General features: G+C 47.8%; 1 protein-coding gene across 1 annotated transcript in view; it reads right to left on the bottom strand.

Annotated features, from left to right (window-relative positions):
- Positions 1-16,643, bottom strand: part of LOC144752983 (E3 ubiquitin-protein ligase TRIM11-like) — a 200,820-nt gene extending 184,177 nt beyond the window's left edge. Inside the window, exon 1 of the mRNA XM_078640793.1 lies at positions 16,176-16,643. Coding sequence (XP_078496919.1) covers positions 16,176-16,604 — 429 coding nt within the window. The 5' untranslated portion in view covers positions 16,605-16,643. The remainder of the gene's footprint in view (positions 1-16,175) is intronic.
- Positions 16,644-16,882: the final 239 nt, after the last annotated feature.

Here is a 16,882-nt window from a genome sequence, read left to right as displayed (position 1 = left end):
AGGACCGCCGTGCCAGCCATGTCCACAACCGCCGTGCCAGGCCCGGCCTAGGAGCGCCGTGCCGGCCATGTCAACCACCGCCATGCCAGGCCCGGCCTAGGAGCGCCGTGCCGGCCATGTCAACCACCGATGGGTGTTCACTCGCCTGGCACGGCGGTGGTTGACATGGCCGGCACGGCGCTCCTAGGCCGGGCCTGGCACGGCGGTGGTTGACATGGCCGACACGGCGCTCCTAGGCCGGGCCTGGCACGGCGGTTGTGGATATGGCCGGCACGGCGGTCCTAGGCCGGGCCTTGCACGGCGGTGGTTGACATGGCCGGCACGGCGCTCCTAGGCCGGGCCTGGCACGGCGGTTGTGGACAAGGCCGGCACGGCGCTCCTAGGCCGGGCCTGGCACGGCGGTTGTGGACATGGCCGGCACGGCGGTCCTAGGCCGGGCCTGGCACGGCGGTGGTTGACATGGCCGGCACGGCGCTCCTAGGCCGGGCCTGGCACGGCGGTTGTGGACATGGCCGGCACGGCGCTCCTAGGCCGGCCCGGCCCGGCCGGTATACGGTGGATGATGCAATGTGACTGCAAGGGGGGTCATGAACTGCCATGTCCATTGACTACATCTAAAGGGTGTGTTGGCCTGCACCTCCCCCGCCGAATACGTGCACCGCCATGGTGTCGCCAGTGATAGAACATTGTTGCAAAAGAAGCAGCCGTCCCGGAAGCTTGCACATGCGGTTGCCGATGTGTGACCGTGACGGTCCGTGCACATGCAGCCAATGGGAAGAGGGAACGCTGGCCGCGTATGGCCAATCGAAAGTAGCGAAAGCAGTCCACCGCCACTCCAGAGCCAGTCATTGGCCCTTTTACAAACACGCATCCAGGGCTGACCAATTGCTGGCGACGTATACCACTGACATGTGCTCAGGGCCCTATATATGTGTGATGTCAAAAAGCACACATCCTACCCTGGGAACCAGTGCTGGCTGTTCACCTCGACCTGCTGCTGCTGAGCTGACCACCGACTGCTGCCTGTGACCATCACCTCGACCTGCTGCTGCTGCGCTGACCACCGACTGCTGCCTGTGACCATCACCTCGACCTGCTGCTGCTGAGCTGACCACCAACTGCTGCCTGTGACCATCACCTCGACCTGCTGCTGCTGAGCTGACCACCGACTGCTGCCTGTGACCATCACCTCGACCTGCTGCTACTGAGCTGACCACTGACTGCTGCCTGTGACCATCACCTCGACCTGCTGCTGCTGAGCTGACCACCGACTGCTGCCTGTGACCATCACCTCGACCTGCTGCTGCTGAGCTGACCACCGACTGCTGCTCTAGTGCCATACTCCGTGATCTTGCCATGCCGAGAGTCAAAGAGATCCGGTCTCGTCCCTTCACCGCCGCGGAGCTTGATGTCCTCGTGGACGGTGTGCTCCGCAACTTTGGACGGCTCTACGACGCACCCGGACAGGTGGTAAGTGCAGTGTGGGACATGTTGGTGTGCATGAGGTGGTCAATGACTCCTGGCTTCTGCAATCTTAGCTGTGTACTGTGGGCCCGACATATTTTTCGGAATGTGCATGGCTGCTGACAGATACGTGTTGCCCCTATCTGTGTGACAGGCCAACTGTCCACTGACTTGCACCCTTTTGTCTCCCATCATGGTAGGTCAAGCTGCACCTTCGCAAGGACGTGTGGAGGAGCATAGCACGTGATGTACGGGCATTGGGGGTGTGCAATAGACGACATACACACTGCCACAAACGCTGGGACGACATTTCCAGGCTGAGCAAGAATGTAGCGGAAGTGACACTGGGGATGATTCCAAGGACGCCACGTCTGGCCCGACGCTCCATGACCCCTCTCATGCACTGTATCATTGCTGTGACGCATCCTGACCTGTCCGAACGGCTGAGTGTGGATCAACAGCACACTAGCGGTGAGCAGACTGTCTGTGTATGTTACTTGGGAGTGCAATGCATGTATTGGTGCCCAGACACAGTAGTGACTTCCGTGGTGCTTATGTATCGCTGCGATGCCATGTTGGTGCCATTGGGTGAGTGTAATTTGACATCCAGGTCCGGCATGTTGACACGCCACTTGCTTAGTAGTTGAGTGTTTAAGCACATGCCGTAGTGGTCCGTGGCCCCATGGCAAGACATGTGTGCAGATGTACATGCTCCTGCCCTGTCCGCATGCTGTACATGTGTCACGGCCACCAACGCTTATGTCATGTGAGGATGACTGGTAGAGGTGGGCCGTGTGCAGGATGGGGGCTAGAAGAACTTTGTCAGCAATGGAATTAGGGATTCCTTGTCCTTCTGTACGTGAGTGTGCCCATGACTTACACCTCTTTTCTGTGCATTTCAGCTTTGGCAGAGGGCACTCAGCCACAGACGGCGGAGATGAGTGGAGGCAATGCATCCGGATCAGACTTCGCGCACACGCAGACTGACACAGAGGAGGGCAGCGCCGGAGAAGGGGACAGGACCGTCCCTGAGGACTCGCATGTGGAGACACCATCGTCCTCATCTTCCGACAGTGTTGGTGAGCCAGCACTGTTGTCACAGACTGGGAGTGGGCAATCAACACCTTCGGTCGGGAGACAGCACACAGGGCCCACACTGCCGCCAACTGCACCATGTACTGTTCGTGCACGCAGGAGTAGGGGGAGCAGAGTGGCGTTCGGTGCAGGCACCGCTGCCCCTGCCACGGTGACTCAAAATGCACTTTGTGCTGAGGCTGTTGATCTGCTGCGACAGCTGTGTGTGGGGCAGACCAATATGACAAATGCTTTCCAAGACCATGATAGGAAGTTGGGGCAGGTGGTGGCATTCATGGAAGGGATGCATGGCGATCTTGCTGGTCTACACAGGACAGTTCAGTCATTGGCAAGCAGTGTGTCGTCTGCCATTGTACAGTCGCATGGACAGGGTGCTACTTCTGTTTCCCCATCTACACCACTGGATGTCTCAGGGGGGAGTGAATATTCTGACCAGGACTCTAATACAGGTTATTGCACTAGAAGCAGCGTCAGACAGCACGTCAGGGCACGGAGGGCACAGACACCATCCCCTAGGTCAGCAAAATCTGTTCACAAAGACAACGTCAGGTACACTGGAGTACACACACAGGATCCACAAGTGGTGTTGGGGGACATGCCTTCACATGCTACACAGGCATTCCACACAAGAGGTACTCCCAAGGCAAGGGATACTCCCAAGTCCATGGACACTCCCTTGGACAAGGACAGTCAGAGGACAAAGGCACCTCAAAAGAGCAGGGAGAGTCCCAAGGGCAGGCCCACAACAGAGGAAGGGGCCACTCCCAAGGACAGGGACAAGGACAGTCAAAAGACAAAGGCACCTCAAAAGAGCAGGGAGAGTCCCAAGGGCAGGCCCACAACAGAGGAAGGGCCCACTCCCAAGGACAGGGACAAGGACAGTCAAAAGACAAAGGCACCTCAAAAGAGCAGGGAGAGTCCCAAGGGCAGGCCCACAACAGAGGAAGGGGCCACTCCCAAGGACAGGGACAAGGACAGTCAAAAGACAAAGGCACCTCAAAAGAGCAGGGAGTGTCCCAAGGGCAGGCACACAACAGAGCAAGGGCCATCTCCCAAGGGCAGGGACACACACAGGGAGTAGGTGTCTTCTGGAGACAGGTACACCACAGACGACAAGTCTGCTGCCAGGAACAGGGCACCGTCCAGGGCACAGGGAACGTCCAGAGACAACACTCCTCCTACGGATAAGGCACATCCTAGGGACAAGGCTTCTCCCATAGACACTAGCTCCATCATTGACAGGCATACATCACCCCTGGCTGCACTGAGGCTGATGTTGTCGAAGGAACGGAAAACAGATGTCTCCGCGGCGGAGTCCCCCATACCTCCACTCCCATCCAGGCCAGTCAGAAGCAGAGGAGGGAGTCCCCTGTTGTTGCATCCCCCATTACACATGATTCTGAGTCCAGGCGGCAGGCACACAGCAAACGACAAGCAGGCTCCAGCACGTCCCCAGAAAGCCGACCCCCGGCAGCAGATGCTCCACCTATGGTGGATGATATTTCTTTTGAGTCCCCACCACTTGCCAGTCCTGTCCTGCCCAGGGTGCACTCACATATCCCTAAGAAACGCAGACACACACCATTGACACCTGACCACCCTGATGTCGCTCAAGTACAGCTATCCCCAGCTCCCAGGGCCACCCTGCCTCCTGGCCCATACAGCCCTGGGGCTCATCATTTCAGTGGTCCCAGTGGCGCAGGTGCAGTAGACTCTCATGTATCAGATAGTGGCACTGTGTCTGTTGTTTGCTGTCATGCATCATGTAGTAGCACAGTCTCAGTTGTGCCCTCTCCTGTTTCAGGTGCTGGGTGTGTATCTGGGTCTATGGCTCATGTGTCAGTCAGTAGATCTGTGGCTGTGTCTCACACTCCTGTTTCTGGTGCTGGCAGTGTGTCTGGGTCTGTGGCTCACGTGTCAGTCACTACATCTGTGGCTGTGTCTCACATTCCTGTTTCTGGTGCTGGCAGTGTGTCTGGGTCTGTGGCCCATGTGTCTGTCACTCGGGCTGTGGCTGTGTCCCACATTCCTGTTTCTGGTCCTGGCAGTGTGTCTGGGTCTGTGGCCCATGTGTCTGTCACTCGGGCTGTGGCTGTGTCTCACATTCCCGTTTCTGGTTCTGGCAGTGTGTCTGGGTCTGTGGCCCATGTGTCTGTCACTCGGGCTGTGGCTGTGTCTCACACTCCTGTTTCTGGTGCTGGCAGTGTGTCTGGGTCTGTGGCCCATGTGTCTGTCACTCGGGCTGTGGCTGTGTCTCACATTCCTGTTTCTGGTGCTGGCAGTGTGTCTGGGTCTGTGGCCCATGTGTCTGTCACTCGGGCTGTGGCTGTGTCTCACACTCCTGTTTCTGGTGCTGGCAGTGTGTCTGGGTCTGTGGCCCATGTGTCTGTCACTCGGGCTGTGGCTGTGTCTCACATTCCTGTTTCTGGTGCTGGCAGTGTGTCTGGGTCTGTGGCCCATGTGTCTGTCACTCGGGCTGTGGCTGTGTCTCACATTCCTGTTTCTGGTGCTGGCAGTGTGTCTGGGTCTGTGGCCCATGTGTCTGTCACTCGGGCTGTGGCTGTGTCTCACATTCCTGTTTCTGGTGCTGGCAGTGTGTCTGGGTCTGTGGCCCATGTGTCTGTCACTCGGGCTGTGGCTGTGTCTCACATTCCTGTTTCTGGTGCTGGCAGTGTGTCCGAGGCAGGTAGTTCACGCAGTCCACCTGATTCTGTGATGTGAGGTGCTGTTCACTTCACTCACATGTTATTGCACATGGTGTGTACATTGTCCATTGAGAACAGCCTTGCACTGTTGTGGTCCTTGGGACGGGTTGCTTGGAACACGTACTTGTGCTGCCTCTGATGTACCTGCTCTGTTGGGCACAATGCCCTGTTGATGCTGTGATACTGCATTCTGCCCTCTGATGTGCTGCCAATGATGTACCTGCTCTGTTGGGCACAATGCCCTGTTGATGCTCTGATACTGCATTCTGCCCTCTCGTTTACTGCCTCTGATGTACCAGCTCTGTTGGGCACAATGCCCTGTTGATGCTCTGATACTGCATTCTGCCCTCTCATTTACTGCCTATGATGTACCTGCTCTGTTGCGCACAATGCCCTGGTTGATGCTCTGATACTGCATTCTGCCCTCTCGTTTACTGCCTATGATGTACCTGCTCTGTTGGGCACAATGCCCTGTTGATGCTCTGATACTGCATTCTGCCCTCTCGTTTACTGCCTATGATGTACCTGCTCTGTTGCGCACAATGCCCTGGTTGATGCTCTGATACTGCATTCTGCCCTCTCGTTTACTGCCTATGATGTACCTGCTCTGTTGGGCACAATGCCCTGTTGATGCTCTGATACTGCATTCTGCCCTCTCGTTTACTGCCTCTGATGTACCTGCTCTGTTGGGCACAATGCCCTGTTGATGCTCTGATACTGCATTCTGCCCTCTCGTTTACTGCCAATGATGTACCTGCTCTGTTGTCCACAATGCCCTGTTGCTGTTCTGATACTGCATTCTGCCCTCTCACGTGCTGCCTCTGATAGAACTGTCCAGTGCAATGGACTGTTGATGCACTTAGCCCCTCTCACGTGCTGCCTCTGATGGACCTGTTCTGTGCAATGGACTGTTGATGCACTTAGCCCCTCTCATGTGCTGCCTCTGATGGACCTGTCCAGTGCAATGGACTGTTGATGCACTTAGCCCCTCTCACGTGCTGACTCTGATGTACCTGCTCTGTTGTCCACAATGCCCTGTTGCTGTTCTGAGACTGCATTCTGCCCTCTGATGTGCTGCCAATGATGTACCTGCTCTGTTGGGCACAATGCCCTGTTGATGCTCTGATACTGCATCCTGCCCTCTCGTTTACTGCCTCTGATGTACCTGCTCTGTTGTCCACAATGCCCTGTTGATGCCCTGATACTGCATTCTGCCCTCTGATGTGCTGCCAATGATGTACCTGCTCTGTTGGGCACAATGCCCTGTTGATGCTCTGATACTGCATTCTGTCCTCTCGTTTACTGCCTCTGATGTACCTGCTCTGTTGTCCACAATGCCCTGTTGATGCTCTGATACTGCATTCTGCCCTCTGATGTGCTGCCTCTGATGTTCATGCTCTGGTGCCCCCTTTGCCCATGCTCACGCATACACTGTGATTATACCCCTATTATGTGTAATAAAGGTAGTCAATCATGTGTCGTGGTTTGTCGTAGTCATTCCTGCTTGCGTACTACAATTGTGTATTTGTATTTGCTTGTGATCAGTGGTTTCGGTAACATGACACTCCCCCTCCCAACGTCACGACCCTTGCAGGTATTCCCCTCCAGACAGCGAATGGTTTGTGCCTTACCTGCGTCGTCGTTGATAGTGGGCCAAGACTTGGACGTGGTGGATCGCAAAGAGCATCGGGAAAGCGTGTAGCGCGGGGTCCATGGTGGCGAGCAGCTTGCGGTGGGTATCTCTGCTATGTATGGTATCTTCGCTGTGGGGAATCCGCCGTGTTCAGACAGGTTGTTTTTCCGCATCGGTTTTATGTGTATTTTCCGCCATCTTGATTTGGGGGACGGTCCTAGACGTCAGTCCGTACGGCGGAGTCTGTGGATTGGTTACGTCCGCCGCGTGGTCGGGTGTAGTTGGGCGGCGGTGCGTGCTCTTCCGTCGCGGATGGAATTTTGACACTCTTTCCTATCCTGATATGGCAGACGGAGTGTTCGCGGCAGGAGGACACGGAGAAGGCATTTTCCGCTTACTCCAGGGCTGCGGACGCACTTCCGTCCGCCATCCTAATGAGCCCCTAGATGTGGTAGGACCCGAAGTCCAAATTTTTGAACGGAAGGTACTACAAGACATCACACGTCTTTTAACGGGAACTAGGAGACCTAACTTTAACTTATCAAAACAGGAAAATTTAGCCCTTAAAAACATCGAGAGTAACACCACTCTGATAATAAAACCATGTGATAAGGGTGGGGGCATTACTATTTTTGATAAAAGTGAATACAACAAAAAGATGGTAGACATGCTGAGTGTTGAGGAACATTATAGGCCAGCACACCCGAGGGAATTACAACGCCTCAATGCAACTATAAGAGAAATCACTAATACCGCATTTGAAGAAGGGTTCATCTGTGAAGACAAACTAATTTTTCTGAATAAAACTTGTGCGGTAGTTCCAGCATTATAGGGTCTACCGAAGACACATAAAAATGAAATCAGCCCCCCCATGCGACCAATTATTTCCACGATTGGGTCAAATACGGAGCCACTGTCAAAATACGTGGATAAATTCTTGTGCCCATTGACGCAAAAATATGAATCATTCATCCGTGATACGGGAGATATGATTTCCAAAATAGAAGGCACTGCATTTGACGCAGCCACTGACATTCTGGTAACGCTTGACATTGAGACGTTGTATACCAACATCCCTCAATGTCAAGCGTTACAGGCTGTGTCATCTCTGTTACATAGATACCCAGGTAATCGACCTGACAGGTTCATCCTGCAATGCTTGGAGATTGTCTTGTTAAATAACTTCTTTGACTATGATGGTGCCCTTTACAAGCAAGTGAAGGGCACCAGCATGGGAGCTTCCTGCGCTCCAAGCATAGCGAACGCCTACATGGGCGAGTGGGAACTAAGAAATGTATATAATGAGGTCGCACCCTTTTTTGAAAATGTTCATTTATGGCGTCGATTCATTGATGACATTTTTTTTGTTTGGCGCGGTACTGAGACCCTTTTGAAGGACTACATATTGTGGTTAAATTCAAGTGACCCTAATCTTAGGTTCACCTCTAATTACCACACAGACAAAGTAGAGTTTATGTACATAGAGATCAGTGGCAGTAGTGGAGCATTAGAAGTAAGTCTATTTAGGAAACTAACTGCAAAAAATACCATTCTTTAGTTTGGGAGTTTCCATCCACACTGCCAAAAGGATTCAATTCCGTTTGGCGAATTCCTCAGAATACGCCGAAACTGTACAAATCTGACGGAATATCAACGCCACGGAGAAGCGCTAAAAACCAGATTACTCACAAGAGGTTATCCCCATCGACTGATTCGGCAAGCTTTTAAAAGAGCAAAGTACTATTACCGGGATTCTTTACTGAGTGGTACCAAATGGAAACCCTCAGATAGATTAACTTGTGTCATTAATCACTCATCATTGAACTATAAGATCAAAAATATAATCAACAAAAACTGGAGTATACTGGAAACAGAAGAGAGTGAGACCTTTACCTCTAAACCTCTAGTGGCCTATAGAAGGAACAAAAACTTAAAAGATCATTGAGTCCACACCAGGAATAAACAGAGGAAAGGTAGTATCCAGACATCTATAACAGGACAGAATCCAGTACTTGGCAACCATAAATGCGGATCCTGCCATGCTTGTGATGCCGCAATCATAACCGACACAATGAATTATAACAACTTTAAAGCAAGTCTAAGATCATTGACAAACTGCAGGAGTAGCAATGTCGTTTATGCCATCTTATGCCCATGTGGCCTCACCTACATTGGTGAGACCGGGAGGGAATTTCGCACCAGATTTAGTGAACACAAGTCAGCAGTGAGAATGAAGAAAACATCGGCACCTTTAGTGCAACACTGCATAGACTTGAACCACAATGAGGCAGAACTGCGGTGGTGCATACTAGAGAAAGTGCAACACAAAAGAGGTCAACTAATGGAACATACCCGTAGAAAACGAGAGAGTTTCTGGATCTTCCAATTTGATAGTGTACGCCGGGGACTTAATGAAAATATAGCGTGGTTTGTTACCAAGCACACGTAATATGGTTAATCCTAACTGTATCTCCAAGATATTTGTAAATTGTTTAGGTAAAATCTATTGTACCATGGAGTCTGTTATTGAACTTTTAATTAATTGTTTAACAAGACGCAGTCCAGAACAACAGTCTTGTTTATCTTAAAACTCTCTTTTGTCGATATTAATTCGTTTTCTTGTAACAATATGGTCCCCTTTTGTGGTATCAATACCCTACCTGTGCTATCTGATAACTATTCTACTAAGCTGTTCAAAGATGGCGCTTGTATATATTTATTGCAAGTGCAGTATTTCTGTGTCAGAAGAATGTAATTCGTACCAACTGTAGCTATAAACTCAAAACCCAACCTATCCAAAATAAGAATAACGTCTAAATACTTTGATATAAATAACTACACATCCTTTTGCAAAAATCGAATCCTGTCAATAATAATATCTTATTTGCGTTACCTAATAGCAGAACTATGAACCTATTCCAAAATGGCGCCCGGACTTACAAACCGGAAGTGTAGTATCTGTGTGCCAGAAGGAGAGAACTTGGTCTAATTACTTCCGGATCATTAGACGCCGTAGACTCAAACCCCGCGAACTTACGGCGTCTATTTAAAGCAGTGACACCAGCTAACGTTGTTTTCATCTATCGGAGCTTGAGATACGAAGCAAGACGACCGTGCACTTTGGTCAAATTAACAGAAGAAGGTACGACTGCTATGCTGCAAATACATCACTTGATAAGGTTTATATTTTCTAGTCATACCCGTAAGGGACCCTGTCTGAAATTGTCACTCGGCAGTTAATTTACTCACAACATTAGTAGTGAGCAGTAAACTGAGTGATAATAAAGACCCGTAATTTCAATAAGTGGTAAACACGAGTGTGCTTGTAACACTCATATTTTAATTAACAGCGTGTTGGGCACACTAATATATATTTGATGAAAAATACGGGTGTTGCAGTATACTTCTTTATTCTGTATTACTAATGGGAGGAGGACTTAGACCACAGACTATGATTTCCTAGAAAAGTAATCATCATAGCAAATAACACAGAGATAGGATATTAAAATGCAACTCTTAAATTACAGACCATTCTAATTATGAGAGTGAGGAATCAAAAGAAACTCGACATGGATTACGTGCTATGAATATAAATGAGAACCAAAGACTGTATTCTTTCGTCTAAATCAAAGGTCAGTCAATAAATGCAATTTTGGGTAGTGTAATTTTTTAATAAACAGCAATGTAGGATAGAATGATACAATCTGAACCCATTTTTTTCTCAGGACGACTTATCACGAGAACTACACCATAAAACGCCTCCCTCCGTTCCACAAATCAAGATAAGGAATACTCCCCAAGTGATGCATTTATGATAAATCTGGGGTAAGAGCACTCCTTTTGTCAATATTATAGCCTTCTAGACATATAGAGCTCGTAAAAGAAGTTCCTAAAATATATGCCCCCGCTCTCTCTTCTCCCCAAAAATTTTTTCAGGGTTTGTTTGTCTGTGAGAAGTTAATAGCTATATATAAAGGAATCCAGATACTTCTGGATAACACCGAACCTAAGGTGAGATCAAACTGCGAATCTCTCTCCATTGGTACTCAGAGCTAAGAGCATGTAAGATATTCTAATCTAGATTGACCTATGACAACGTGCTCCTAATGAATAGTCCCCAGTCTCCCTTAAAGGACATATCAATACATCCTGTGACTGTGTCACACTGCATTTGGTTTTCATTTGGTAGACTTTGTATGAATTTTCTCTTCTTGGATTTTAAACAAAATAATGCCCCACACTCAACCGTCCATGGTGCAATGTGGTGTCTCATAGCAAATGTATAAAGTAACTATTAGACTAAGCGCTATAGATTAAGTCATGTGTCCTTCTACTAGAGATTAAGTCACAGGTACATTACACTTTGTTTGTAATTTCAGGTACCCTGCACACATACGCTGAGGAGAGAATAAAACTCTTTATGATCTGGTCCTGAGGAAGGTGATCTTAACCCACCGAAACGTGCGTAGACCTGGCGTGGAAAATACACAAACAACATCTGTGTTACCTCAACCTTAAGAATAGTTTTTGTTGGGATTGGAATAAGTGTGAAGATGTATGAATGAGTAAGTGTGTTTGTTGGTTGATGTGTGATATACAGGGTTCTGTTTTGTATTGCAAAAACACTTGGATTTTAAATATACTGTAAAGATCTTGGTATGTCTCACTGTATTTTAAAATTGATTGAATTCGAACTAATATCTATGAACTTGATGTATACATAAGAAATGATCTAAAAAAGTAAAAAATATTTTTGATGTATTACAGAAAAAGAAAAATCAATAAAATATATCAAATGAAAGTACTTATTTTTGTTGTACCTATATTAAATAGAAGGCTAACTGATTAATCTGATGAGCTTTGCCACATAAGAAAGTATGTATTGACCACGGGGATATCTTAGTATGTTCCCAGTGAAATGGAGCCTTCTGTTCACCCTATGCAAAGGGTGACTTGTGACCTCTGAACACTTACACATATACCTTGTGCTCCCCAGTTGCCCCTTGATGTGGCTCACCAAGTGACTTTGTGATCCCAGAATTTTCACAGAAATACCTTGTGCTCTTCCATTGTGGTTCCAAAACACCCACACACATCACGTGCTCTTCGCAGGTTCATCAGTGGGGCTCACACTGTGTCTTTGTGAACCTTGAACAACCAAAGACATACCTTGACCTCTTATCCAGCCCCTTCTATGATGCTCAAACAACCTGAGACCCCTAAAATCCTACTTAAATACTGTGCATTCCTTAATGGGACTTGTGTGTCTTCCTTAGTGAACTCTGACCACACACTCACCTACCTTGTGCTCTTGGACAACTATCTGGGTGCACCCCAAATCATTCTCCTCCATCTTGTGGGTTGCAGCCTACCTGTGCCCCAGATTGAGGTGAGCAGAGCCAAGGAAGTGGTAAGGAGGCAGACTAGGGCTGTCTCTTTCCTAAAGAAGTTTAAAAAACGATTTCCTCTACCTGTGATTGCATCGTCTTTTTTTCTCTTATTAAATTTCTTTAACTGTCTTTGCCTGTGGTTGTTACAGTTTAATATTGTAGTTTTAACCTGCCAGTGATTGCATAATTATTCCCATGTTTTTGTGTTTAAACTTGTGGTTTTTCCTACCTGTGACTGCTTCCATTTAACCTGTTGAATTGTGGGATTTGCAGTCCAAACTCTGTAGTTTTTCACTCTCATTCCCCGGGACTATTAGTTTTCCCCTCCAAATGTCTCCTTTGCTCTGGGCTAAGACCTGTATGTTAAGCAGTGCACCCCTAGCGACCATTTTGTGTTAACAAGTCAGTGAAACCACCCCCCCCCCCTGAGACAGCAATAATCTGCTGTAAACTGTTTAAACTGCATTTAATGGAGACTGTGAACTTTGTTTGTTGGCCAGCAGAGGGAGTAAAGTACTATACAAATAGTGTTGTTAGCGGTCACATTTGTTAGGGCCTTACCAAAGTGTGGATTGAGCCTGTCTGTCTCCTAGGAGACCAGTGAATAGAGCAGCTTCCCAGTCCCAGTCCCACACCCAGGCCAGCAGACCTAGGACTGCCATTGGTTTTCCCAGCTCCAAGCAAATCTGAGCCCTCCTCTCACACCTGCCCAGGCCCCTTAAGGCTTCGCTGGGTGCACTCCGAATCATTCTCCTCCATCTTGTGAATTGCAGCCTACCTGTGCCCCAGATTGAGGTGAGCAGAGTCCAGGAAGTGGTAAGGAGGCAGACTAGTGCTGTCTCTTTCCTTAAAAAAGTTTAAGAAAACGATTTTCCCTACCTGTGATTGCATCATCTTATTTTTTTCTTATTACATTTCTTTAACTGTTTTTGCCTGTAGTTGTTAGAGTTTAATATTGTGGTTTTAACCTGCCAGTAATTGCATAATTTACCCCATGTTTTTGTGTTTAAACTTGTGGATTTTCCTGTCTGTGACTGCTTCCATTTAACCTGTTGAATTGTGGGATTTGCAGTTCAAACTCTGTAGTTTTTCACACTCATTCCCCGTGACTCTCAGTTTTTCCCTCCAAATGTCTCCTTTTCTCTGTGCTAAAACCAGTATGTTAAGCAGTGCACCCCCATCCACCATTTTGTGTTAGTAAATCAGTGAAACCAGCCCCCCACTTCCCCCCTGAGACAGCAGTAATCTGCTGTAAGCTGTTTAAACTGTGTTTCATAGGGACTGTGCACTTGGTTTTTTGGCCAGGAGAGGGAGTAAAGTTTTATACAAATAGTGTTGTTAGAGGACACGTTTGTTGGGGCCTTACCTGCAGAAGTCCACAGTGTGGATTGAGCGGTCTGTCTCCTAGGAGATTTCTGAATAGAGGAACAGCTCTGAACTCCCTGGCCAGCAAACTTTGTCTGAGGTAGCTGGGACCTTATATATTCTGATATTGTTTAGTACATGTGTACACTGATTGGTGGTTGTTTCTGATGTTTCTATTGGATTAGGGTTAGTGTCCTCATTGGTTGGGTATTTGAGGGTTCTGATTGGTTTCTGGGTCTGTGATTCAATCAATGTAGGGTTGGGACTAGGGCTAGGGTTGGGATTTCTATTGGAAGTAGGGACGAGGGCTTCCTGTGTTATTGGTTGTTGGGACTAGGGTGGGACTAGCGCTAGGGTTAGGCCTTTAATTGGAAGTAGCGATTAGGGCTTCTGGAGTGATTGGTTGCTGGACTAGGTGTGGGACTAAGAGTAGGGTTAGGCTTTCTATTGGAAGTAGACACTAGGGCTTCCTGTGCCAGTGGTTGCTTGGACTAGGGTTGAGACTACTGGTAGGGCTATGGCCTCTATTGGACGTAGAGATCAGGGTTTTTGAAACTGATTGGGTGCTTGGACTAGGGCTAAGATTGGCTGTAAGGTCCTTGTCTCCTATTGGTTCTAGATGTTAGGGCTAGTGCTGTGATTGGATAGTGTTAGGGCTAGGGTTCCCATTGGCTGAAGGGGGTCACCTGACTACTAGGGCTATAAATGGTCAAGGCTTAGGGCGTCTCAGCCCGAGCATCGAAGCTAAGGGTGGAGAGAACAAGGGTGAGTGCCCGTTTGAGCCTGTTAAGGGTGGAGTAGACAAGGGTAAGTGCCTATTTGAGCCTGTTCGAGACTGGTCGGGACCAGGGCCAGGAATGCTGCCCATTTTCCCATTCGTTAATACCCACCCTATGTATTTGTCCCTCTGTATATAAGCATTTATTTTCTCTATAGATATGTGCCTATCTTTGTGTATTGCTTTGTATAAACATGTACAATAATTATGTTGTTATTAAAACAAATACAAAAGACAAAAAATCTTCTTTGGCCTACATGTACTTGCTTCGATAGAGCATCTATGTACCTCCATGTACTTGGATCTGTGTCTGTTACTTTTCTCCTGAAAAAGCATTTCCAATGCACTACCCTATTTCTCATCCTTTACTTCTCTCAATATATCGTGTACCCCATACCACTACAATGTTCCCCAAAATAACCCTTTCTTGACTCTCTCCTACTCTACCCCTCCTTGCATCATCTGACACCTCTTTTACTATACCGATCCTCCAAAACAAACCTTTCTAAACTCTTCACTCTGACTCTTCCCCTCTAAAAACCCTTTTTACTCACCCAAAAGCCTCTTCCTACTGCTATGACCTAAAAAAGAAACCCTTCACTGTTCTATCCCTCCACTATCCTTTCCAATCAAAATAACAGACTAGCATGTTCACTTCTCTAATTCCATATTCCACAATACTAATTCACCACTAATCCTTTATGGGTTCCAGAGTAGCGTGCTACTCGCCAACAAAGCGTTTCAACACCTCCTCAATGTTACAAGCGCTATATAAATGCAAACCTTTTTTCCTTTTCACCCCTCCCTCACCCTTCTCAATCCAAATAACTGACAACATATCCACCACTCAAATTACTTCATATTTCACTATACTAATTTTCAACACTAATTCTTTATGGGTTCCGGAGTAGCCTGCTACTCGCCAGAAAAGCGCCCCAACACCCCATCCGAGGTATCAGGTGCTATACGAATGCAAACCTTTCTTTCCCTTCTATCATACCGCTATTCTCACACAAAATAACTGACTAATATCCACCACTCAAATTACTTTCGTATTTCACCAAACTAATTCACCTCTAATCCTTTATGGGTTTCCGGAGTAGCATGCTACTCGCCAAAAAAAGCGCTTCAACACCCCATCAGGGGTTAGAAGCGCTATATAAATACAATCCTTCTTTCCTCTTCTATCTTTCTGCTATCCTACTGAATCGAAATAGCTGACTAACATATCCACCACTTAAAATGTACTTGCATGTTTCACTATACTAATTCAACACTAATCCTCAATGGGTCCTGGAGTAGCGTGTTACTTGCCGAAAAAGCGCTTCGACGCCTCGTCAGGGGTAGTAAGCGCTATACAAATGCCTTTACAATACAAATACAATACAATCTATATGGGACTCACAGGGTGTATTTGATCACAGAACACCCAGAAACTCCAGCACTGTATTCACTTGGGAATCTTGAACACCCACACACATACCTTGTTCTCTTCTGCTGTCAACTCTATGGGGTACACAGAGTGACTTGTAACCTCTAAATACTTACACACATAGCTCATGCTCTCTAGCTGCCTCCTTTATGGGCTCACAGAGTTACTTTCTGATCCCTGACTTTATCCAGACATACCTTGTGATCTTCACTTGTAGTTTCAGAACACCCACAACTGAACCTGTTACTCCTTTGCAGGTTTTTCAGTGGGGCTCATGGTGTGACCTTGTGATCCCTGAATGCCACAGACATACCTTGTACTCCTCTGCAGCCTCCTCTACAGGACTTGCTGAGTGAGTTATATGCTCCTTGGACTCCCGGCAGACCAAACATATCATCCTCTGATCCTCTGCACAGAACAGCTTCAATTTCTCTTCATGTTTCTCACACAGATTCTCCTCCTGGGGCCTCACGGGTGGCAGATAAAGTTGTTTCGCAATTTCCACCATGTTTCCCAGTTGTCTGTTCGGTCTGAGGTGTTTCCCGGAAGATATATCTCTGCACTGTGGACAGGGGACATTTTCATCTATTCCCTCCCAGCTCTGAGTGATGCAGGTGCGGCAGAAGTTGTGTCCACAATCTATAGTGACTGGGTCAGTAAAATAATCCAAACAGATGGAACAAGTGGCCTCTTCCTGGAGGCTTCCGAGTTGAGTTGCTGCCTGAGTTGCTGCCGCCATCATTCAAAAAGCAGGAACTAAACTTAAGTTTCATTTCTCTCTGTTTGTGAAGTGGGTGTGTCTGCCCCTCTCTGTGTGTGCTGGAACTTCCAGGATCATGTTACAGTCACAGAGCAGGCTGAGAACTGCCACATGTTTTCTTTTTCTCAGGGCATGCATGTGTCAGGAGCTGTCACTTAAAAATGATTGTCTGTAAAATCCTTTGTATTTTGAAATATATTGATTATAAGAATTGTTTAAGAATTCACAGCTTTAAAATACTTTTTAGACAATTTCTGTCT

This window comes from Lissotriton helveticus, chromosome 5_1 (assembly GCF_964261635.1).
Source record: "Lissotriton helveticus chromosome 5_1, aLisHel1.1, whole genome shotgun sequence".
In the NCBI taxonomy this organism is placed as follows: Eukaryota; Metazoa; Chordata; class Amphibia; order Caudata; family Salamandridae; genus Lissotriton; species Lissotriton helveticus.
This window is presented reverse-complemented; position numbering and strand designations above follow the sequence as displayed.